This window comes from Gymnogyps californianus, chromosome 1 (genome assembly GCF_018139145.2).
Source record: "Gymnogyps californianus isolate 813 chromosome 1, ASM1813914v2, whole genome shotgun sequence".
Classification (NCBI taxonomy): domain Eukaryota; kingdom Metazoa; phylum Chordata; class Aves; order Accipitriformes; family Cathartidae; genus Gymnogyps; species Gymnogyps californianus.
In genome coordinates, this window is record NC_059471.1 from 156,245,945 (window position 1) to 156,270,840 (window position 24,896).

Genomic DNA, 24,896 nt, shown 5'->3' on the forward strand with positions numbered 1-24,896 from the left:
CGCGGCGGTGCCCGCGGCGAGGTGGCGGCATGGCGGTGCCCTGGGTTCTGCCCACGCCCCTCGGCCCGGCGCAGCTGAAGCGCCTGGAACAGCACCGCTACAGCGCGGCCGGGCGCTCGCTGCTGGAGCCGTGGCTGCAGCCCTACTGGGCCTGGCTGGTGGAGCAGGTCCCGCTGGGGCTGGCCCCTAACGCCATCACCCTGGGCGGCCTTCTGCTGAACTGCCTGACGGCGCTGCCGCTCATCGCCTGCTGCCCCAGCGCCACCGAGCAGGTACCGCCCGCCGCGGCCCGCCGCCGCCTCTCCGATACAGCTTGTCCCCTTCCCCCGCCTGCCACCACCTCCTCCCGGCACGGCCTTGCCTCTGCCCGGCGGCCCTGCCCCGGCCACCGCCCGCGAGGCCCCCGTACCCTCCCGCCCTGCGAGCCCCGGGAGCCGGTGCCGCAGCTCGGCGTGGGGGAGCCGCCTCGGTACCTCCTGACAGTACCCGGAGCGCTCGGGCCCGTGCCCAGCGCACGGTGCGATGCCCTGTCACTTGCGGCTCCACCGCGGTTATACGCGTGGCCCTTCCCGTGGGAGGGAGGGTTAAGGTAGCGCTGCGGGTTCGCCCTGAGAAATCAGGGGAGCGGTGATGCGGGGGTCACGCTTCGGGGTAGCAGGGGTCAAGCTGGAGAAGGGTGTTGAGGTTTGAATGCCGAAGTGCTGGGGGGATCACGTGAAAGGGCGAGTTTCAGTGGGCTCCTCTCTCCTCCCCGGCCCCTCGCTGGCCAGAGGGCCCCGTAGGGCCGGGGCTTTGATCGGGCGCTTGGCCTGCACTGCATGCTGTGGAGCAAGGGCGTAGCCGGGCTCACCCCAGTGCATGGGACCCCAGCCTCCTCCAGGGACCATCTTACATCCCACTCGCGTGCCTCTGCTGGGGTAGCTTGCTGGGAAGGAGACGTAAGCTGTGTCAACTCCCTCCTCAAGAGGAAGGCTGTAACAGAGGGGCCGTGGAGGTAGAAACAGCTGCTGGCCAGGAGAGAGGGTGCGGGATGTGCCCAGGAGCAGGGCAGAGCTGGCCACCAGGAACGGCTGATGCCACTTCAGCATTGCTTAGTTGAGAATCGAGGTTCGGTTGTGTTGGTGGCACGTGTTAGCTGACAGTAGATCAAATGCTTCCCGTCCTCGCTTTAATTGCTTTAGCTTCTGGAGGGAAAACAGGCTTGTTAACGTGGGCTGATGATGCTGTCGCTTAAACTGGGTTGCCTACACTTTCTCTGACAATTTAAGGAGCTCTGTCAGAGCTTCCCAGCCTGTTAACGAGTTTCCCAGTGCAGAGTCTTCGTGGTAGTTATGGCGGGAAATATCAGGGGAAAATTGCTTTGTGTAGGTAAAATATCTTGAAGGGTGGCTGTTTTTCTTGCATTCTAATGGGCTTAAATCCTAATGGCGGAGGTAGCGCTTGGTTGGGTTTTTTTAATAACTTAGATATACTTTGGTGAGTGTTCTTGTTGACAGAAGAACGCTTCTTTTTTACTAGTTGCTTTGCCCTTTGTGTTAGTAGAGGTGTTTGTGGCAGACATATCAGGAAGCTGATCCAGATCAAAATTAACTTTGCTTTGGTCTCACCCTAATCACTTCCCTGATTTGCATCACCAGGTAGAGGCAGTCTGTGGCATTGCAGGCAGTGGGAGAAGGGAGGATAGAGATGAGAGTGAATGGTTGGAAACCGTAGGTTGTCTTCTAGTGGCACTTTCAGAATTAAAATGCTTGTGGAACTGCTACCTTTAGCTTAGTTTTGTGATGTAGATACCAATCCTGTGCCAGCTATGTGTCTGGATGTTCATTTTAGCTTTTTCTCTTTGCTATTCAGAAAAAAAAAAAAGCCAAAAGTAAATTTTAAGTTATTTTTCCCTTGAGGACTCTTGTACAAAAAGAAAAAGGTTGTGTTGCAGACATCCAGGGAATTATTCCTTCCAGGAAAACTTAGGTTGAGTTTTAGGAACTTTACTGGGGTTTGTTTTTTTTTTTTTTTAATTGTGGAAGCTGAATTTTATAAGAACCTACAGTTTGGACTAAACTTCCTTGTTCAGATATCAGTATATCCTTTATAAATATGTAGTGTAAAGCCAGACTCTTTATCCTATTGTGTTTTTGTTGCCTCTGTGCTGTGAGAATAGCCCTCACTTTCTCTTGCTGCATCACTTAGGGCATCATTATCTCTCTTCTGCTTGTTTAGTGACTCAGCTTGTGTTCCACCTAAGATGTCATGGTTCAGGATGGCTTTTTTAAAAAGCTAAAACTGTTGCAACACTAATAGGTGCTGTAAGTACTGTTGTAATATCTACTTTGTACTTTTGACTTGGATGTGTAGGCTGGAAGGGCTAGGGGGAAGGTGGAACTAAAAATGTTAAAGGTGATTGAATCACAGACTGAACTAATAACATAGTGCACTTCAACATCACCTCTCTGTACTGCCAAGCCACCTCTTCCATTCATGAACAAATCTTGATTACCTGATGGACTGACAGGAACTTGTTATATTCTCTTGGTGGAAGTGCAGGAGCACTGGATAGAAGACTCAGATAAACTAAAAAGCAGGTTTTGGTTTTAGGTGATTTTTTTTTAATGAGTTGGTTTGTGTGGTAGTTTTTTTTTTCCCCCTAACCAGTCTTAAGTGGGCCATTTCTATTAGCCCTTCATTGAAAACACTGAAGCCTTGATGTTTGTACAAACTGTCCAAAACAAGTAAGACTGGTAGCTGAAATCCCTTGGAGAGTAGCTGCTAGCAGATGCTTAGAAAAAAGATCTTTCCCCAATATACCCTTCCAGCTGCCAAAAGACTGTGGTTTAGGGGTTTCTCGGTGAGCGATTCTACTCAGGTTACTTGCTAGAGCAGCAACTGAGGGATCTATTTCCCCACACACACCTTCCACCTCATGATTTTGCCTTTTGAATCATTTGTTTTGAACCTGTTTGTACTTTCAGCTTCCATTATGTCCTGTTGCAGCGAATTCCACAATTTAGTAATACTTCCCCTCCCCCCAACGCAATTAATGTCAAAACCCATACAACGCTCCCTTGTTCTCTTACTGTGTAGCCGTTATTTCCTTACACACTATTCTTCTTATCTTCATCAGCATCAGTAGCCACTAAAAGACAGTTTTTTCACTGACTAGCACAAGATGTTTTGGCTTTATAAAATACTGTCTGCTTCAGTAACGTCTTCTTGTCTAGTAGGAACATGGGTTGTATCACTGTCTCTTGTAAATGCACATTTCAACATAAGCTGCCGTCTTTGTAGCTAAGCCATTAGCAGACTCCACCCCTCAAGCACTGTTGTAACTAAAATCCATGTGTGTAGATTTTTGTAAAGTGTTTGTCCAGTTTCCTACTCCGTGTAACTTAGGACAGTAATTTATAGAAATAATGTACGGGACTGCTACACCAGGTGTGGTGGTGGGGAGGACACTACCTGCACATTTCGTGTTCTGTGGAGGGCTGAAATATCTTGTTCACTGTGACTGCAGGCTGGGGTTTTTTTTTTCTTTTTTTCTTTGGCCTTTTTTTTTTTTTTTGGACCCTAATTATAAAATATTTAGGAATGCAAAGTTTTGCTGACTTTAAGTATGAGCAGTGTGTATTTGCTGCACTAGAGTGTAAAAGGGGCACTTCTTAGGTGAGGATTTCCATTTTATCCCCACCATTTGACAGTGAACTGTTTTGCTCTACTGCCAGCTGACTTCTCTGAAGTAGCTACAGTTACTTCATTAGGTTTTGTAGGTGAATCTCTCATACCCCTTCCCATTCTGGGGAAAACTGACATAATTTTTTCCTTGCATCAACACTAGGAAGAAAACTGGCTAAACATAATTATCTATCTTTTTAAAAGGGAGAAAGGAAACTCTGATCTTGCTACTTTCATGGTTGTTCGTGGAGAGGCCTAGCTTCGGTAATCCTTCAAGCTCAGCCACAGGTCTGTCTAAAATACCATGGGAAGCTAGAATTTTAGGACAGAAGTTCATGCTAAAAGTAATTATTACTTTGTATTGAATTTATGTCTATGTAAAAAAAATTTTTTAGCAGTTACAGCAGTGATAAAGACTCGTCCTGCTTGCTCTCAGCTTCTTAGGTTCCATCATGTCTCATTTATTTGAGGTTTTTTTGAAGCCTTTGTTTCTGTTGTCTCTAATTTCCTGGAGGTTACTGGGAATAGAAGAAGACAGGAAGAGAAAAGCATGGATTATGGATTTGCAGTTTGGGCAGCGATGGCGAAAGGGGCAGGGGCTCAAGGGTTCTCATGCAGAAGCAGAGGGATGGAAGGGAGGCTTGTGATGGCTACCTCTGTAGAATTGTTTAAGAAATGGTGTAGTGAATTTATAAAAGGGTGCCGTACCTTGCTGAAATATGCTACTTAGAAAGCTATGCATCTAAGGAGACCAAAAAGCAGCGGAGGTTCTAGGTGACTCCAGCTAGCTCTACTACTAACTGTTTGGAGGGAGAGGAACATCAGTGAGGTGCTGTCTCTGCTGCTCTCTCTCTCTTTTTAAAAAACTCCCTTTGAAAAAACCCCAGCCCCCCAAACAAAAAAAAAAACACTCCACCTTTTAAACTGAAAGAGGGATTGTCTTGAGTTTTTTCCTGTCAGAGGGAGAAATGAGGGGAAGATACTGACAGGCATGACATTATGTAAACTGCAAGGGCACAACTGAGCTTTGTGGGAGAGAGAATAGAGAAGTAGAAAAGAGGGTGAACTGGAGCAGCTGATATGAACTGGGGGTGTGGGGGCGTGAAGGAAGAAGCATTAAGCCCCTGACCTGGTAGAGGAGAAGTGTGAAGCACTGATTGGGGTGGGGAATCCAGCCAATACCCGTGAGTGAAGAATGGAGCACTCAGTAGTGAATGGGAGAAGGAGGTATTTGGCATAAAGTAAGACAGCGAAGGTTCAGGAACCCTGACAGAGAAGGACGGGAGCTCTTTCAGAGGGAGCTTGTTGGGGAGAGGAGGATGCTAGAGGAATGCAGGGAGTCCCTGGTGTGCGTGAAATGTACTTGGGCTGCAGTATGATTATTTGATTATTATTTTTATTTTTTCCCTCCCTGCCCTCTCCCCCTGCTGTAATACAGGTTTAAACAGCCCCTTCCCTTCTCCTGCTATTAGTACAATTGTACATAGAGCTTTGTGCTGAACAGAAGTGAGGGAAATGATCCATGTTTGGGGAGAAGAGGGAGGGAGTCCAGTCAAAATGTCTCTGTCTATTCTGGATCTGTTCCAGAGAGGGGCCATGTAAACTAGGGCAAAATTAGTAGCTGTGGATTGAGGAAGCGAGATTATGACTAAATGTGATGAGTAAGGGGAGCTGAATCTTTAAATATTGCAAAAGCTTGGGCTGTTGAACTTCGGGCTTGAGAACTTTGCTTGAAATAAGTGGTAAGGGATCTCCTTGGCACATGTAGTCGCAGCTGTCCATGCTTTTTTGTGGGGTGGAATCACAGGAGCAGAAGAATAAGGACTTCTGTTCAACCTACACTTTTTCCTGAAGGAGAGGCGTGCCACACATACCTGTCAAAACACTACATGCACATGGCTTTGTTTTGACACCCTCTGGTTCGGTAGATGACCAGACCTGCTGTACTAAATCTGTGTGTGGCAAGATTCTGGGGCTGTATCATCTTTCAGACATCCTTTTTAATTGAAGCAGAGAAGCATCCCCCCCTCTTCCCCAAGGTTTGTGTTCTCTTCTAGTTCCATGAGAATAGCATCTAGCTCTGGCCAAATAATACATTTGCTTGGACAGGATATAACTTTGGGCAGAGATAATAAACACCTCATCAGTGAAAAGCTGATGATTATTGGGAGCCTCCTGACCTTTCTGCTGAGTCTGTCAGCCATGTCAGCATTCTCAAACGCTCCCACTTCTCTAATTTGCCAACTAGGGTCCAGCGTGGGAAGCCGGCAGGGGCATCCCTGGATGGACAGCCAGGCATGTGAGAAGGCGGAGGAGACGGCAGCTGTAGCTGTATTGAGAGGGAGGATAGCAGAGAGAATCCATGGTTATTAGGAACTTGGAAATCTCTGTGCGCCTTCGGTGATTTGGAAAACTGTATTTTACCGATTAAAACATTCGAGCATTCATTTAATCTGCTAAATGCGTAGTTGATCACAAGTGACCTTTGGTTATCACCACTTTGGGTTAAATATGAACTGACAGCCTAGGAATTAAATGCTCTCTCAGACACCTGTTCCCCTGTTCTTACTCGGATCTTCTTCCCTTCTCCACAACTCTGGGGATACAGGTGCATCCGCTACAGGTGTTAATGGATACAGATGATCCTTACTGGGAAGAGGATGAAAACTCTCCCCTCTTTCCAGATCGTCAAAGAGCAGAGCATTTTAGTTTTGGAGTCTGGGGGGACAGTTGCTTTGATTTGTCCCAGCAGAAGCTAATGCAAACAGATTTGGATCAGCAGTCTGAATGATTATACCTGTACTATAACTTGCAACTCAACAAAAACCATTGCTTTGTCAAAAAGACCTAATAAGAGAAGTTTGAGTTGAAGCTGATTTATTTGTTTATTTTTACACTTAATGTGTTACACTTGTTTTGAGGTAAGGTAAATGTAGATGATGTTACCTTGAACAAGAATTCTTGCATCATGTTCTGTGGGTTATGGAAACTTTCATACACTGACTACAGTACCCAGCATGCAAGCCTTCTGTTTTGGTTAGAATTGAGGCTGTATTTCATGGAACTTGCATTTCAAAAGATTTTTATAATACCAAGCATACGGCATACCGCACTATGGCTAATGATAAAAAAATGTGCCATAACAGGTTTCTGTTCCTGACTGGTATTTCAATTATGGAAATGATCCAGTTAAATAAGAAACTGCCCATGCTCTGGCATTTGACTTAATTGGTGATGTGCCCCACAGTGGGGGGGGGGGGGGGTGGGGTGTGAATGCAGAGTGGGTCAGGAATTTGGCTAGCATATTTAGCACTGGATACAGTCTGCTTTTGTTCATGATATGGAGAACCTGATGATTTTAAAGCAAACTAAAATCTATTTCAGTTATAGGTAGATGGTTGCAAAAGGAGGGGAGCCTAATGCAACCAAAAAAACAGTGGTGTCCTGGACAGAATTGCCAGGTGTGTCCCGGTTTACTTGCCAAAATCCAGGGATTAGTGTGACAAGTTTGATAGATCTCAAGCTATCTTTTCGTAACTAGTAGAAGTATGTCACAGTAAGGATGCCTTGTAAAACACTGCAGATTACCTTTGTGGCACTTCACAATAATATCGGTGATAAAATTGGAAACTTTAAAATCCTACTTTAAAGGACTACAGTGAAACTAGTGGTTTCTCCTAGCCTTTCTGCTCATAGTGCTTCATTCATAGTTTTTTGTCAGGAGCTGCCTTGTTTGAGAATATCTGTTATTCTCCATACAACAAAGTTATTCCGAAAAAGCTGGTATAGGTACTGTGGTAGCTTTAGGATGTGGATTATATCACAAGTAAAATGATCTTAGCTACAACAAGGTCCTGACTGTGCTTTTATGTCCTGAAATACCTGAGCAGTGGCTGACAGCCCCGTTTTGGAAAGGTGGAGAGCAAGAATGGGGGCCGACAGGTAGCTGCTGCCTCCCTGCAGAACGTCTGACCAAGTGAGCTTGCGCCAGGAGAGGCCCTTGAGCTCTTTTCTTCCAGGTGGCTCTCGGTGATCCACGAACCCAGGGTGGCAGTAAGCTCTTCCTGTTGTCCACAGGCTCTGTCCTTCCCCCTTTGTCAGAGGAGAGAAACCTTTTCAAAAGATGGCTAAGTACTCTCTCCCTGGTTTAACCCCATCCCCCAACACAAAATTCCTTTGTTGAACTGAACTAACAAGGGAGAAGAAACCTAAATAACTCAACTAATTCCATTGGTAAACATCAAACATGTATTGCTGTCTTCACTTGCTGTGGACTTCTATAGTGTGATCTTTGGGGAGGTTATCAGATACCAGTATGTTAAATGTCCATTGGAATGAGAATATCTACTCATCCTCTTTCACGTGCTCAAGGCTTCCAATGTGATCTGTGATTACAATTTTTCTTAGTTTCCTTGGATTAAGGGGAAAGATGGCCTTGCCAGTTTTGAAGAATTTTCTAAGTTTCTAGATTTCTATATACATACAAATCCAGACTTCTCACCTATAGCTGAAGTCCCTAATTCTTTGACTGTCTTTTGCTTCAAAGCTGGGCGAAGCAGCCAACCATCTGACTTTAAATGGTGGAATGTTTTATTAATGAAATTATCCAAATACTGGGTAGCAGGAAAATCATAAATTTGCTGACAATATTGTTTCCATATTAAAAGCACAAAACTAAGCAATAACGTAGTGTATCAGCCAGCCTTGAATACATGAGGAAGTCTTAAATAACAGCAAAAAAGCTGTTCAGAACTGAACTTCCGTTAAGCATGCTGGTTCTTGGGAAGGATGTGTTTTGTGATCAGTCTAACTGGAGGCATAACTTTTTTCCTAACTCAAGTCAGTGAGTATAACGATGATGAGAAAACAGAATGTCTGGAGGAGCAGCTCACCTCATCTGCATTCTTATTGCTGCCTTCTGTCCCTGCCTATGAACTGATTGGCAACTGTCATTTTTCCTTTTTCCCCAGCAGTGACACTGGGTTTATGTGAGTGTGGACAAATCTCAGCTCACTGAGATTTGATCTGTTGTCTAAATCTGCTTAATAGCCTTTACTGGACTTAGGAAATACAGGTAATCATGTTGGTCTGTTTGTGCTGCAGGAGAGGAATTGCAGAGGTGTAGAGCCACAGCAGCTGTCCCTTACCTGGGAGCAGGAAAGGATTCAGCTCTGTCACTGCCTGTGGCCGTGCACTTGTTGAACCTGCAGGTTGCATTTCCAGCATTTATACCTAACTTTGACTCTCTTTTCGTGAACAGTGCTTCTAAATGTTAAGGATACCGCTGGAATCTACTTGAGGCAAAAATGTTACCTGTACTTTGTTCAAAAGGTGCTATAAATAATTTTTAGTAAAAACTAATTCCTAGACAAAGACATACTGACTGTGCGTATGAAAATAATGCTTTTGAAAGGTACTACTGTAGGACAGGTCCTTTGAACCTAAGACTGGTGTTAATGTAACTGATTCACAGCTTGTTTTGAAACTCTGAGAGTCTGTATTAAGTAGATAGTTGCTCCTTCGTATTTAGTGAAAGACTTAATTTCTTCAAACCCTTGTCCAAAGTGCCTATGTAGTCAATTTTTCTATGTTGGAAAAAATCTTTCTCTAAAAGCTGAAGTCTTTATGTATTAATGTAATGGGTTTTTATAATCTATATGTTGTAAATCTGAGCAAATCATCTAAGCGTCTGTCACATAAACTGCTGAGAACTTTAGTAAGTGCCTTGCTAGTACTTTCTTTTTTTAAAGATTAATTTTATTTTCATAACATTTTTCAGCACAAAGAATACACATAATTATAGAAATACTGTGGTTTTAAAGTGGAAAAATAAGTCAGTTGATGCAGAAGAGAGGTTAAAGTTTTCTGTTTGTTTGTTTGTTTAAATAAATAAAGGACCTGTGTTTCACTGGTGTATCTGGAGTAGTTCATTATAGTAGTTACTACAATTCATGTAGAGATTAGCGCAAGGAATTTGGTTTGTCCATTAACTAAGTAACAAATGGCACAATGTAGTATAGTTTTGTGCTAACAATATTTTACCTTTAATGAAATAGATTATCAGCTAAGAAATTGGGAACTGCCTAGTGACCTTTTATGTGAATCTCTTTCAGGCACCTTTTTGGGCATACATCCTGGGTGCATTAGGACTTTTTATCTACCAGTCTCTGGATGCCATTGATGGGAAGCAAGCCAGAAGAACAAACAGTAGTTCTCCTCTAGGAGAACTCTTTGATCATGGTTGCGACTCTATTTCCACAGGTAGCCTTAACCTACTGTTACCCATCCTAGTTTTAAAAAAGTTACCTGTTTTCAAGAGGAGCTGATTAATCACAGATTTGTTGAAGTTGGAAGGGACCTCTGGAGATCATCTAGTCCAACCCCCAGCTCAGAGCAGGGTCAGCATGTTCCCTTCTTTTAGGATAACTTCACCATCTCCTGGTCACTGCAGCCAAGGCTGCCCCTGACCTTTGCATCCCTGACCACTATCAGGGAGGATATTTCAGAAGTACCTTTGGCAGATGTTGAGTAACATGCGTTCTGCTCTTACTGTGCATCTTCATGTACAGTGTTCTTTGAATGAGCTAGATGGTGAACAAAGAATTCCATAAGAGCATGCTTAGAGATTCTTTACTATACATAGCCTGTGTTTTCCAGTAGGGTACAGGTGATGCCTAATAAAGGATTGTAAGGACCTAAAAGACTGATGCTGGCATGTGAAACTAAGGATGCCGCTTTAGGAGTGAGGTGCCAAAATATCAGTTTGGTAATAGGGCATCCAGCCTGGCACTTAGGAGAAGGATAATTTATATTCCTTAGAAGAATGAGTTTAAAAAAAGTTGGAGTCCTTAAAAAGTAAGCCCTGCTCTGCTCAGTTTTACTTTCCGTAACTTAGCTGCTGTTGGTGGCAATGCCTGTACTGCTATAAAAGCTTAATGGCTGAAACATTTGCCCTGGGAGCTGGTACGTTCTTTATGCCTCACTTCCCAGAGAAGTGCAACTACCAGTCTCTCTGAGCTGGGCCCTTCAGTTGAAGCTGTCAGTGTTGCACAGAACACGAGATGACAAGGCGAGGAGAAGGGAGAATGACCACTGTAGGCTAGAAGGCGGGGCCCTCACTTGGGCCTGTGTTTTGGTCTCTCCTGCCAGGACTGTCCCTGAGGTTAGCTACTCAGTAAAGTGTTAGTCATACCATTACTTTGTTACAGTGATGTAAAATGCCTTGTGATTTTTTTAATTTCTCTTAACTGCAAGCAAAGAGGGTATATGACTAACGTGTTCATTTCTGCTTTTCAGTTTTTGTTGTCCTTGGATCCTGCATAGCAATCCGACTAGGAACAAATCCTGACTGGTTGTTTTTCTGTTGTTTTGTGGGACTGTTCATGTTTTATTCTGCTCACTGGCAGACATATGTATCAGGCATACTAAGGTTTGGAAAGTAAGTAGGTATCTTCAGAAGTACATGTGGCTTAATGTCTGAAACTGCTAGCTACTTGATTTCCATTTCTTCTTGTTTTTCTCCCTGCTCTCTCCTCCTCTCACCTTCTTCCTCATCTCCCTCCCAACCTAGCAGACTTGTGTTTTGCCTGGCAAGAACTTTAAAACTCTGCATAATACTGAGTAGAGGACTTGTTCTTTTAGCAGCTGATTTTAGCTGTATATGTTTTGTTTGCATGCGTTTGGCTCTTTTGTCTGCGGATTTGTTCTTGGAACCCATACAAGCACCATGCAGGCTCAGGTCAGAGAGGTCTTGCCTGCAGTGTAAACAAGTGCTCTGTGTAGGAGTAGGGACAGAGAAAGCATCTACAATACCTCCCTTTGTCATCTCCCAGCCACAGAACAGTTTCAGCCCAGGGGACTCTGAACCACATGCACTTTTAGAGAAATTCCCCTGCTAATGGGTTTCCCTTCCATAGATATCTTCAGTCTTCCTTCGAACAAACGCTCTGCGTCCATTGCATCCTTTGGCACGGAGTTCCATAGAGCTATGGCACTGCTTGAAGAAATACCCCAGGTTTATGTGGGGGCTTTGCTTTTAATCTGGCTCATAGCAGCTATGATGTCCTTTAGGATTTGTGTTAGGTCACAGTTCTAGAGATTGCTGTGATGCTGTTCATGACTTGGTAGAAATTTCATCTGTTCTCACTGCAGTGTAGGAGGAGGAGGAGTCATGGCATTCATGTAGAAGAGACAACAATTTCAATTTAACTCCTAATAGTATGGGGATTGCTGCACCCTCCTGCAGCTGTGGTGGTGCCTAGCCGTGGCCTTTTGCTGTTTTTAAACAATGAGCTGCACTTTAGTAATGATTTCTGAAAAGAGGAAAAGATCAGAGACTTCTGTAGCAGCAAAACTGGAAATATGTGAGATGAAGGCTATCCTTCTGCTAATCCTAGTCACTTGCTAAGTCACTTATTTATAGTCCTACTTAGCTCTGACCTGCAAGAAGCACCTTAGCAAATCTGAGCATCACTGAGCACACAGGCTAGTGATCAGCTATCCTTGCATACTGTTCGATGTCTGTATCAAAAGAAAGCTGTCTCTGTGGTAATGCGAAGAGCTCTTTTTTATTTGCTGATAATGCATTTTACCACACAAGCTATAACTCTTCTACCTGCCTACCCATCCTACTTTTTTTTAAAGGACATCTTGTGCTGTAAACAAAAAAGACGTGCTTTAGAATGATGGCTGAAATAGGATTATTTCCATACATGACAGTGGACGACACTGAAGGGAGATGGACTATGCCATGAGCTCTGGGATTTTGCATACATGATGGCTTTTCTGTGCCTTTCATTCTTGCATAAAATGCAAGAATGATTTCCCTACATCAGGAAGGCGCTGAGACTCCTATACCACATAAAAATTTCTTCATTAAAAACTTAATGGCTTCTGTGTAAATATAGTGATAGTGCATAGTACAAGCAGTTTGGAATGGCCTGGTGTTCCATGCTTACTGTTTGAAGTTAAATAGACACAACTTTTCTCCAAGATAACTTATTGCTGTTTAGTGAAAACAGGTCAGAGTTTTTTCAAGGCTCACGATTTTATTTCTCTTAAGCATAGAGGTGAGAGTCTAAACGAAGGCATTACTATATTGCTCTAAATATGATAATACATAATAACGTGGACAGAAGCTTTCGCTGATGCTGTTCCTGAATTAGCAGCACTTGGTTTTAGAAGTCAAATGACAGATGAGAGAGTCCTAGTGCTGATGGCCAGGAAGGATCAAAGCAGCTGGGTACTGTGCCACTGTCAGGTTATGTAGAATACCACACAGTGTCTGATTAAAATCTGTGGGCTCTGATTTGGGCTGTGTTGCAACCAACAGTCTGAGCCTCTGTAAAATTAAGTACTAAACTTTGGCACATATGACTCAGCTTCAAGTTCGAGCCTCCTTCTGCCACCAGCAACAGCAAATGCAGTACAGCTTAGAAATCTAGGTTTTAATAGTACAGAGAGCAAACTCTGAACACCTGCATATGTATGCTTTTGCATGACGTAACCGACAAGTTCAGTGTGCAGCTACAGTAATGACTGGGCAGATATAACACTTCATCCCTGGCAGAGAGGGAAAAGCCCACTCCCAGCACCACTGTCCTGTTTCCCCCCTGCACAGACTCTGTCACTTGACTTCAAGTCAATTCATGAAATGGGCAGAAGATGAAAAACCTACAGTAGGCTAGCAAGCTGAACTGGTTCACCTTACAGTCTGATGAGCACAACAGCTAGTACAAGTGAGGGAGCACAACGGCATAGAAAGGAGAGGACGACCCATTCTAACGGCTTTGGACAGTGCCAAGCACTTCAGCTTGTCATCTAGTTGCAGCTTAAACTTTGGCTCTTCTAAGACTAAGAGTCTGAAGCTTGTGATGAAATTTAGCATATTTTATCACCATCTTTCCAATGAAAGAAGAGAGTTTAATGTTACTGTGATTATCAAGATCAGATAAATGTTTTCCGTTAGCCAGGAGTTGATTCCTATCTCCCTTTAAAAATAGTTTCCTGTACTAGGCAAGTAATGATACTTGTTGACTTTGGTTGTAATACCTTAAAACAGCAAATTTATTCTGACTGCTTAAGGAAATGTATTTTAAACATCCATTGTCACTGTTGGCTAGTAACTTCAGTACAAAGATCAAGCACCTGTCTCAAAACCTTCGATAGCATAAACCGTACCTTAGATGTGCACTTACTTATTTTTTTAATTTATTTTAAAGCTTTATTGAAAATACCGATTTTTTTTTTTCTCTTGAGGCTCTTCTTAACTTTTTTTATATATTCAGGTCTTCTCAAAACATTTCATCAATCAAATACAGAAAGAAAGAGTTTAGCTATCTTGTCTGAGAACAAAAAAGGTGGAATACAGAGTCTAGACTTTAGGGGGCATACAAGGCCACCTATTTTTAAGATGTTTTTATGGAAAAAAGCAAGATATCAATTATATGTCCTCTGAAACAGGACAGATGCTTAGCTATCCACTGACTCAGTCCTCAAAATACTGCCCTTATGTTTTGCAGGCTGTATCTGTCAAGTTTTCATACCATGGCTTAAAGAAATCCCTTCTGTCCCAGCCTACACGGTCCATACTTTTATATGATATGCTTTTAATGGAAATGTTTGATTTTGTTTACTATGAGCTTGCCTCAAACTTTGATTTGATGCTTACACGGCAACAACTCTGTAAAGTTATACAAAATCCTCAAATAGTTAACTGTATTCATTAAAGATTTTCCCCCTATTACAATTATATGTAGCTTGCTCTAGATAAGGAGTATAGGTTTAATTTTAAATCTTAACCAAAGATGTATGCCTCCATATAGAGTATCTTTCTCAGTCAAGGAAAATCATATTCTATATACGTTGATGTAATTTGAAGTACTTTTAAGGAGATAATTTAAAGTCACCGTTTTTTTTATTCCCCCCCTTACAGCAAAAAGACCTTTTCTTTAACTAAATCTCCCTTTTTTTCCTTCATAGAGTTGATGTAACTGAAGTTCAGATAGCCATAACAATGCTGCTCTTGATATCTGCATATGGTGGCGCAGCAATATGGGACTACAAGGTAAGTGTATTAAGTATTCAGAGTTCCTGTTGAGTATTCAGTTCCTGTTAAATATTCACAGTTCCTATGGTATTTGAAGCTATCCTGTGCAAGTACCATCAACACCTACTAGTTGTCTAATGTTCTGTTTTAGCTTATTGTACAAACGTAGGTTATTTTTATGTTGTAGTTAACTTGGGTATAATGGTGTGACTTCCTATGCACAAATTTAGAGCTATGTAGAGGAAAAAAGACCCCATCTGCCACATACAAACTTCTGATCTGGAACTAATACTCTGCAGATACTTAAGCTTTAACAAATAGGTTTTGTTCTAGTTTTATTTCTTTTGTATATTTTATTGTAAGACATACATTTCTGTTCAGTTAAATGATTTATAGGATGTTTTATTTTAAAATTTAAAGATAAAATGCTTTAATCTAACAAAACTATGGGATGAAGTTAGGGGGTTTTTGGTTAAGTAATCAATATTTACGTGCCAATGGAGATGTACTGATTTTTAACAGTTATGTCACAGCTGACATAAATGTAAATATTTATATTTAAAGAATTATTTTCTGTCCAAAAGCATTTCCCTATCTCTGGCTTTTATTCTGATCTTTAAAGATGCACTTTAGTGGATGGTATCAAAAGTATATTAGACCAACATCTTCATCCTTTCTAGGGTCTTCACTCAGAAGTGTATAGTTCCGCTTGGTTATAGTGCATGGAAATGCTGAGACCATTCCATGCTATTGATAACCAATGCAAATTCATCTAAATATAAACCACCAAGTAATTCAAATTAATTCACGATTTTACTCAGCAATTAAGAAATGTTTAGCTAAACTTTGTTTCCTTCCCCCATCCTGCAAGATGCTTTTGTTCTATTTTCAAAGGGCTTATTTTCATGTTGGAAAATAAAGTAGGTGCATTAAACTTTAATTATGGTTGATTTTTCCTCAGTATTAAAATCTGTGGTAGTTATGCTGTATCTCAAAACAATCTATATTCAAAAATATAGTCAATGGTTTCAATTTATTACTACTTCTTTTTTTTAAATCCTCTGCTGCCTTTGGAAGTTTCCTTGAAACTGCAATTGATTCTGAAAGGTAACTTTAATTAGAATTTGTATCTGGAGACTATTCTAAATGCAAAGATACAGCATACAAATAACATGTACCAAAACACAAAGCAGGCAGATGGTGTTTGTGTTTCCTGTGGTTCAGTGTTGTGTTACCCAGTGAAATAGGAGGAACTGTCCTTCTCCCCCCTCCCATGCCTTGGTGATGCAGTAGTCTGTGTCAAGTTTTTGCTCATGTAGTAAAAATATTTGAAGAAAATCCTAAGGACAAACACAGTAAGATCTAGCTGAACTTCAAGACCAGAACTTAAGTACTCAAAAGTCAAGTTTAAACATTACAAAGAAATTCATTGTCTCTTTAGTAAGGAAACAAATTCCAAACACTGTCCTCCTGAGCTTGTTCCCAGGAAAGCGAGAGTTCAAATAAAACAATTGTTTAGTAGGTATCAGTAGCTTTTTTTCATCACTTTTTAAAAAAGGTGTTAGCCTTAACTTTTAATATCTTTCTCTTGTTTTTCCTGCTAAGGTCCCTTTGGTGGGCTTAGAACTGAAGTTCTTTGCAGTTTTTGGCATACTGTGTGGAACAGCACTTGCTTTTTTCAATTACTTCCGTGTCATCTTTGGTGGAGGGGTTGGAAAGAATGGATCTACAATAGCAGTAAGTTGCTTTAAAGATCTGCATGAGGTTTGAATAATTTATGCCCATAATTTATTGCATTTCAGATTTAGGCAGACAAGCATGTGAGTGTTGGATGGCTAAAGCAAAGACTTCATTATCTACCTTCTCTTTACCTGTTACTGGATTTCTTGTGTCACAGGAACCAGCAATGAATTTTCTTACAAAATTGATTAGTGGTCACTGCAAAGGATACTAATAGCATTGGCATAATGTTAATGGACTTCCCCTGAGTTTTGACAACTCTAGTTTTGTTTAATGGGATTTGCAATACTTATAAAAACTGGACCTTACTGTGTGACTGAAGCCTAAGACAAATTTTCTGTCCATTTGTATTTCAGGGAACAAGTGTTCTTTCACCAGGCCTGCACATTGGACTCCTTATCGCACTGGCCATTATGATCTATAAAAAGTCTACAACTCAGCTGTTTGAAAAACATTCTTGCCTTTATGTCTTGACATTTGGATTTGTGAATGCTAAAATCTCACAGAAATTGGTGGTAAGGAATTTTGTTTCAGTCCTAAACCTCCTAAAACTAAACTGGTTCTTGGCTTAACGCTTGCTGGATCAGTGGGCACTATGCAAGTTTTCCCATTCTGCTCTGCCACTGTATTACCAGTTTCATTATGACCAAGACACTGAACCAGACTCAGGCTCCGACAGAGGTTATATATGACACTGATGCAAACACATACTTATTGTTGAGTGTATTGGCTAGAACTTTCAGTTTTGTTTAACTTACTCCTAGAAATATACTGTCTGTCTTTAACGTCATAACTGTGGTCCCTCAAGCCTTACTATCAGTGCTGTGACTTCTGATTTAATTATCTGAAATAGGAATTTACTTTAATCATTAAAATGAAGAGATAAACTTTTCTATCTTTATCTCTTTTGTAATTAAAAACCTCATCAATGGATTAAAAAAAATAAAATCTGCCTTACTACACATTTGCTAACAACAGTAATCCAGCCAGCTGATTTCCCCCCCCCGGCATGACATTTTTCAAACACTAGAAAATGGGTATTCTACAGACTTCCTTGCTAAACAGGAGTTCACCTAGTGAGCTACTAACTTGGTTCAAGAGAATGCTGATAAGAAGACTGAGCCTTAAGATTGAACTTGAGGCAGTTCATCTATTCTGTCAAACACCTTGGCTCCCTTGCTCATTCAGAGGACCCCTGGGTCCTTGTAACCAGCAGTCATCACTGTATGTATGTCAGCTCACTCATGGACACTTCTGAGCAAACCATGTTTCCCTTGATGCTTTATGTGTAGCTTTGAGGATAGTCTGTTCCAGAGGCAAATTCATAAAGGTAGTGGGGAAGGGATTTCGTGGGTTTAGCTCTCACAATTGTCTGATACTATTTCAGGAGGCCTTGTCCTTCAGGCACTTTGGAGTGAGCAAACTGCAGTAAAAACTTAAGGTGTGACCAGATGGGAAGCCCAGTGGAGACATGAGCCAAGGTCTGTGCAGTTTGTGTGGATGTGCCAGAGCTGCTCCATGGGTGCTAACCCTGCGTAGCTGTTGCACGTCATGCCCAGTGTGAGCCAGGAATTGTTCCCTGCAGCAGACCCCTTTAGCAGGAGAGATGCATCCTTAGCTGGCTTAGAGTGGAAGCCTTTGTCAGCTCTCCTCTGGACGTTAGCCTTTTTGGTTTGTCCTGTCTTTAGACTGGGACACTCACAGGCTTTTCTGTGAATTCTGCTGTTCAGCATGGAGTTGAACATGATTTATATTATGCCAAGAGACCACTTTGTTCACAGGAACCTCTCAGTACTTTAATCATATTTGCCAAGTGTCCTCAATGCATGGAAACAAGGAATGACCGGGTGATTTCTTATGGCAAACTTGGCACCTAGACTACGTTCCTTCCGCCATTTTTGAGCTTCCTGGTATGGACTCTTCATATGTCCTTTATTAGGTCTCCAACTTCTTACAAAAAACTCTTCTTCTGCCTCTCAATTAAAGGTGAGCTTAAGTTGTCTCTAAGAATGGTAAATATGGAAGAATCAAGGTGTGTGTGGGGGGAAAGAGATTCCCTCCCCACTCCCCCCCAGTAATCTTGCTTCTTTTTCTTGGTCATTCTGTAAGGTGTCTCTATGTGTACATCGCTATCTTTGCTAAGCAGTGAAAAGAAGTCTTGTCACCTAAGCAAAAACCTAGTTTCTAGCTAGCTTTTGGCTAAGTAAAGCCAAGATTTTCAAGTTAGACTTGTAAACAACATTTCAAGTGAATAGTATTCATTTTCAGTAATACACTTGCATAGTCTTACCCTTCAAATACAGTACTGAAAAAATAGAATGGGGAGCTCTTGCAAATAGCTCAAATGCACTGGTATAGACGTAACATACTACAAAAGCACACTGAAGGATATTTCTTATTACACATTTCTTAGTACACATTTCTTAGATAATAAAGTCAAAAAATACCAACTGATAATTCAAATAGCTGTTATCACTGATTGAAGTGCTATATATTGATTGAATAACCTGGAAAGAGGTTACTTGGTCCTTGGGAAAGAAACTGTCAGGGAGCAGCAGGCCCTGAAGCATTTATGAAGCCCTTGGCCTGCCTGCTGATTGCTTCCTAAGAACTGGGGACAGCAGGCGGTTGCTGAGTAAGGATGTCATGCCCTTTCATAACCAAGGTGGAAGTTTTCTGGTAGTTACATTGATCTTGCAGTGGGGCATTTTTGTCACTCTCTGTTTCTCTCCCCCCCCCCCCCCCCCCTTTTTTTTTTCCTTTAACATAGGTGGCTCACATGACAAAAAGTGAAATCTGTCTTCAGGACACTGCATTTATTGGGCCAGGACTTCTGTTTTTGGACCAGTACTTCAACAGTTTCGTTGATGAATATATTGTTCTATGGATAGCATTGGTAAGCATTTTGTTTTATACTTTTCATTTGGGGCATACTTAAAGGAATGGATTGAAAACTGTCCCTGTCATTCTGCTCTGCCATTTCTGACTTGCTCAGCTTTCAGCTGTCACTGTGGAGGGAGTGCCAGGATACCATGTAAACATGTATTTTGGGAGCTGACTGGCTTTCTTTCCTTGGAACAGAGATGTGAAAGTAAATGTACAGATCTTTCTTGTAATTATGCTTTAGTTCAGGTGATCTGTTTAAAGTTATTCTGCTAACTGCAGACTAACAACCTTTGTTTATCTGACTTTGTAAGTGTTTAATACTGTTTGGTTTTTTGTTTTTTTTTTTTTTTTTCTTCTAAAATAGACCATTCTATGTCTATATGTCAAAATGCTTGTTAAACTTGTCACTTGGATAGATTGATTAAAGTATAGATGAATTTATAGTAAGGACAATTTTTAAAAATATGTGGGTTTTTTTTTTAACCTGTTCTGTTTTGTTCTTTTGAAGTTCATATCCTTGTTTGATATGCTGAGATATGCCACTGGTGTATGCCTACAGATTGCTGCTCATCTTCATATACATGTCTTCAGAATTTCATCTCATCAAGCTCCTGAACAGGTTCAAAACCATAATGACTGATTAAATAGGTCAAGGACAAGAGGAGAAGCAGTTAGGGGAATGTTGAATGAAGCAGCCTCTCTTTTTTTCTGGGAAGACAGATTAAGCTTTTCAAGAAAATAGTTTTATGAGAAAGCTCACTCTATCCCAGACATTACCAGATGTTAGAATTACTAAATATAAAGTCCTGCAGATTCTATTGTGATCAATACTTTTGAACCAGGATGTATCTCCCCCTGTGTTTTAGACATTGCAGCTGTTACTTCATACCATGAATACCACATTTGAAACTTTTGCCATTTCCTGTTAGGTAACCTTAATTCTGTAGTTCTGGTGTGGTGAATGTAGACTGCAAACCAAGGTGCTACCAACCAGAATTCAAACAGGAATTTCACTTTTCCCTAGACCAAGTGACTAATCTTTTAGCGTTAGTTTCTAACGTCTTCTTGGAACTGCTGTGAAGTGGTAGTCAGAGGTATCAATGAATACCGTACTGCATTATTAAGACTGGTAAAATGAGGCGTCCATGAGGTAAAACTACTTGTTAATCTCTGTTCTGGTATTTCTAAAGAACAAGCTACTGGATCAGTAGGATGAAGGAGATATAGCTCAGGAAAATTTTCTTCTATTTCAAAATACTGTTATGAGTGCATTTAGGATTCATGCATTCTCTAGTATGTAAGTACATAACCTACTGTTGTTAATACAATTGTAGCTGCTATTTTCTTTCAAGGCCAGTTTCTGGTTTTGTGGTCATAATAAGGTTTGCCTCATTGTACTCCATCATTATCTAGACTATAGGTAGTTGTGTACTTCGAGGATGCTAACTTTACCTACCCTAACTTGTATCTGTGAAACTGCACAAGTGAACGACAGAGTTCATTGATAAACTTAAATGACTGTGACTGTTTGACTGTGACAATGCAACCCACCCATATGTAATTCCCTCTGAAGTATGTTTGCTATCACTATGTTTATCTACCTTACAATCTATCTATCTAATTTGTCTTGTAACTATCACTGTACTTTATCCAAACAAAACTGCACGGAACTAAACCCTAATGTATAGTGAAACTCTCCAAAACAGAAAGTCAGGCCCACTACCAGCCTTTCTCTTTCTTTAAAAACAGACCCACTGGCTAATGGGCTGTTGTTGTCACTAAAGAAAAGCGGAACGAAAGTAGCTTATTATCTGTATGAGCAAATCACGACTTGCACACAAACCCTATAAGCTTAGGCTCCTTTGAAGAAGTACTATTTGAATATGATTTTTGTAAAAAGCTGTTGAATGTAAGTGTCCGTTACCACTTTCAGTTGCTGATATGTAGCTAAGCTGTGAGTTCATAAAGTCCTTCCTGAACTGTACAGTAAAGAATGCTATGGTTTGTTTTAAAAATATTATCACTGCAGCTTCCTAGCTGCACATTAATTCAAAAAGACTTCCTGAGGTGTTCAAGGAACTTTAGAAGTGGTGTATTGTCTGCTAAATTTGGAGGGAATAAAACACCATTGACCACATTCCTGCCTAAGAAGGATATACTTATACACTCTAAGTGACTAATATCAATTCCAAATGAATCCTACTGCTCCTGTTTGAGGCTGGGAAAGACACAGCATCTACACATGAACTTAGCCTGAACCCAGGCCATGGGCAAACAGAGGATGGTAAAGGCCATTTCAGTTTGTCTGAATACTGTAAACAAATTAACCACCTGATGAAAAGACATAGGCAACTTTTTCAGAGTGAGAAGATTTGGTTCCCCAGAATGCCCAACAATGTGTCATGTAGTAGTAGGTATAAGTAATTTTAAGGATATGATTGAGGTATGTGGATGATAGGAAACTAATGCTGAAATTGGTCAGAAAACCAGAAACATGAGGCAATACTAACAAATAAAACCAGAAACATGAGGCCATACTAACAGATAACCTAGTATTGAAGATAGGAATCAAAAACTGTTAACTGTATTTCATAGCATCATGTAATCATCCTTAGAGGGCTGAGACTCAGCAGCACAGTTACAAATTAGCATAGTTACCTGTTACCCACCAGAGGCCCATACTGCCTCATCCATCATTCTAGCAATGTAACTTCTGTGTTTGCTCCTTCCCTGAGTCCTAGCAGACACAGAACAAAAAGAGCTCCATACCGGTTGCCTGTTCAACTTCAGTTGCAACCTAATAGCTGAAGTTTCTGTAAGTTAGCCATCACTAATCTGGCTCCCAGAACTGGAGAGCCATCATCAAATGACTTCATTCTGAACTAAAAATGCTAGTAAGCTGAGGAGAAGAATCTGTATGGACTGGTTTTGAAATACGTTGTAACGAAAACATCACATTTGTGTGTGTGGGTGCGTGGATGGTTTTTGTTTTATCTGCTATTGTATTAAATTTAAGCATTAAATATGTTAGGAACTACCTAATTTCTAAAAGTGGATATTCAGGCATAATGGTTTTCTGTAAAAACAAACTGCATGCAAGCTAAGCCAATTGTTTAATTTATACTGATTTACTGTAATGAGATACATGAAAGATAAATACTTTATCCTTAAAATTTAGGTCTCCATAAATTGCTAGTCATTTGGAATTGCAAAAAGTAATATTCCATCTCAAAGGCTTGTAATAACTTGTACTAAATAAATGAGCTAGATTACTTCTAGCAGTGGTTCTACAAGAACTATATACCCCAAAATGCATAATGTTTAATTATGCTTACTTGACCAGATGTCGTATAAAGCTGTGATACTCAGCTCATCATTCAACTAAAGAAACCTGCTTTTTGGACAAATTACAGCAGTTCATACTTCTCTTACTAGTACAAAGATATTACAATGCCTAGCCTAACAAAAGAGTTAACAAAATTTACTTTAATTTACCATAATACACATCATTAAACAATCTTATATGAGCTATGTCATACTCTGTGAACTTTTATAACTGCTGATATGTCAGCAGACTAAATGTTGAAACTATGAAAATCTTAAAGTCTGCAGCTTGTGAAAAATGCTTCTATTTGTACAAGGTACCTAAAGGCCTAAAATTATTATGTAAACTCTGGGTAATCCATTTTTCATTAATTCTGCCCATTGTTACAATTTGGCATTAGAAAAAGTGAAACAATTTAAACAGTCCAGTGCTACTGAAAGTGAGTATTAAGTAGTTAAAGATTAATTGGACAGACAGTAAATGTTGGGGTCCATACTGCCCCCCGCCAGAGTAATAAATTTACTAATATATGTTCTTACAACATTATCAGACACAAGATTAGAACAATCCATGAAAGCGCTAAAACATTTAAATCTTAACATATTTCTCTATGGCTAATGCCTATACTTGTATCATGTTACTTAGGTACAAGTTGTTTCTCCATTGAGCCATCAGAATAACATGGACTGAAGAGACTTGCGAACAGTTGCCATCTCCTGCTGTTGCTGTTACAAGAAAAGGAGATAATACTGAACAAATGCCATATCAATATGATTCCTTTGAGCTAATTAAATGAATGTCAAATGACTTTTTTATAGAATGTTCTATTTTTGCATTTAACTAACTTCTTCATAGATCTGATACTTACGGTGTCCATCATAATCTTCTTCTGCAGCATAGCCATTTCTTTGCGAAGTTCACTTTGTGCACCAACTAGAAGATTTTCATTGCTCTTCTCCAGCTCTTCCATGCTCTGAAGTTAAGAATAGAGAATTGATTAGTCACTGAGAATTTATTAGTTTTGTCATGAACTTGACAGAAAAATCATACAGGATTTTGTACTCCAGTCTGCATTCCCATTTAAACAGTATGGACCCTGTGAAACAATATAGACCCTGTGAAGGAAACTGTTCCCTCCACTCAGCATCTGAGAGGTCTCAGCTAGTTATCCTGCCATTTCAGTAAAGATAAGAGTTCTACAAGAAAAAATTAAACAGACATCTGCCAGGAATGATAGGGGTTTAATATTATGACAACCTTGAAGACTTGAAGTTAAGGACTATAAAACCCATTAAATTTCCTTCTCTTTGCATACTTCTCCCCAAATAAGCCAAGTAAAGCTTGCTGGTTATCTTCCCTTTTGTACACACAATTATGCCTAACTCTATGTATGTATGTAGTTGCATTTTCCTTGACTTGTATTTAGTTAAGCTTATTTGAGGCTTGATTTCTACCTTTTGATCTTCTTTGAGGAGAAAAATCAAAGTAATACTTGACCTTCTGTTCAGTTTTTCATCTTTGATGAAGACATTTTTGACATTTTGGAAGAGTTATTTATTAATGCTTCTGTAATATCCTCTGTAAATTTCAACTATCTTAAACTAAGAGTTGCTGTATTTCAGATTCATTTTTTGAAGCTACCAGACTTGAAAAAAAACCCAAACATATCATAACTAACTGAATTTCAAAAAGGGACAAGTTAGGAAATGACTTGAACAGAAATTAAGGTTTGTCAGAAACTGACAGACTTGAATCCGCCCCATGTACCAGTATATACTGGGGGCCACACAGCTGGAGAGCAGCTTGGCAGAAAAGGACCTGGGGGTCCTGGTGGACACCAAGTTGAATGTGAGCCAGCAGTGTGCCATTGCAGCAAAGGTGGCTAACAGTCTTCTAGGCTGCATTAGGAGGAATGTTGCCAGCAGGTCGAGGGAGGTGATCTTTCTACTCTACTCAGCAATGGTGAGACCACACCTGGAGTGCTGGGTCCAGTCCCAGACTCCTCAGTCCAAGAGAGACGTGGACATACTGGATAGAGCCCAACGAAGGGCCACAAAGATGGTTAAGGGACAGGAGCATTTCTCTTACAAGGAAAGGCTGAGAGAGCTGGGACTGTTCAGCCTGGGGAAGAGAAGGCTCAGGGGGGGATCTTATCTATATAGATAAATACCTGAAAGGGGGGTGCAAAGAAGATCGAGCACTTGAGGTGCCCAGTGACAGGACCAGAGGCAA

General features: G+C 40.8%; 2 protein-coding genes across 3 annotated transcripts in view; one reads left to right on the plus strand and one right to left on the minus strand.

The window, feature by feature from the left end:
* Positions 1 to 24,155, plus strand: CHPT1 (choline phosphotransferase 1). Of its 2 annotated transcripts, XM_050899427.1 has the most exons (9): positions 1 to 272; positions 9,780 to 9,927; positions 10,963 to 11,104; positions 14,647 to 14,731; positions 16,319 to 16,450; positions 16,810 to 16,968; positions 19,224 to 19,349; positions 19,848 to 19,958; positions 23,310 to 24,155. In XM_050899427.1, exons 1-9 carry the CDS (start codon positions 30 to 32, stop codon positions 23,352 to 23,354), a joined length of 1,191 nt encoding a protein of 396 aa, XP_050755384.1. In that variant the 5' UTR covers positions 1 to 29; the 3' UTR covers positions 23,355 to 24,155. The 2 variants fall into 2 exon arrangements, with proteins under 2 accessions (XP_050755384.1, XP_050755387.1); XM_050899430.1 differs by lacking the exon at positions 19,848 to 19,958.
* SYCP3 (synaptonemal complex protein 3) overlaps positions 22,399 to 24,896 on the minus strand; it is a 12,573-nt gene continuing 10,075 nt past the window's right edge. The window contains 2 exon segments of the mRNA XM_050899453.1: positions 22,399 to 23,389; positions 23,533 to 23,637. Of these exon segments, the coding sequence (XP_050755410.1) occupies positions 23,336 to 23,389; positions 23,533 to 23,637 (159 nt within the window). The 3' untranslated portion in view covers positions 22,399 to 23,335.

Bases quoted from the DNA above. Each gene is read 5' to 3' on its own strand.
- CHPT1 (XM_050899427.1), top strand. From the start codon at position 30: ATGGCGGTGCCCTGGGTTCTGCCCACGCCCCTCGGCCCGGCGCAGCTG. The intron at 11,105-14,646 runs GTAAGTAGGTAT...TTTCCTTCATAG, and splicing joins GGCATACTAAGGTTTGGAAA to AGTTGATGTAACTGAAGTTC. The intron at 19,959-23,309 runs GTTCAAAACCAT...CATGTTACTTAG, and splicing joins CTCATCAAGCTCCTGAACAG to GTACAAGTTGTTTCTCCATT.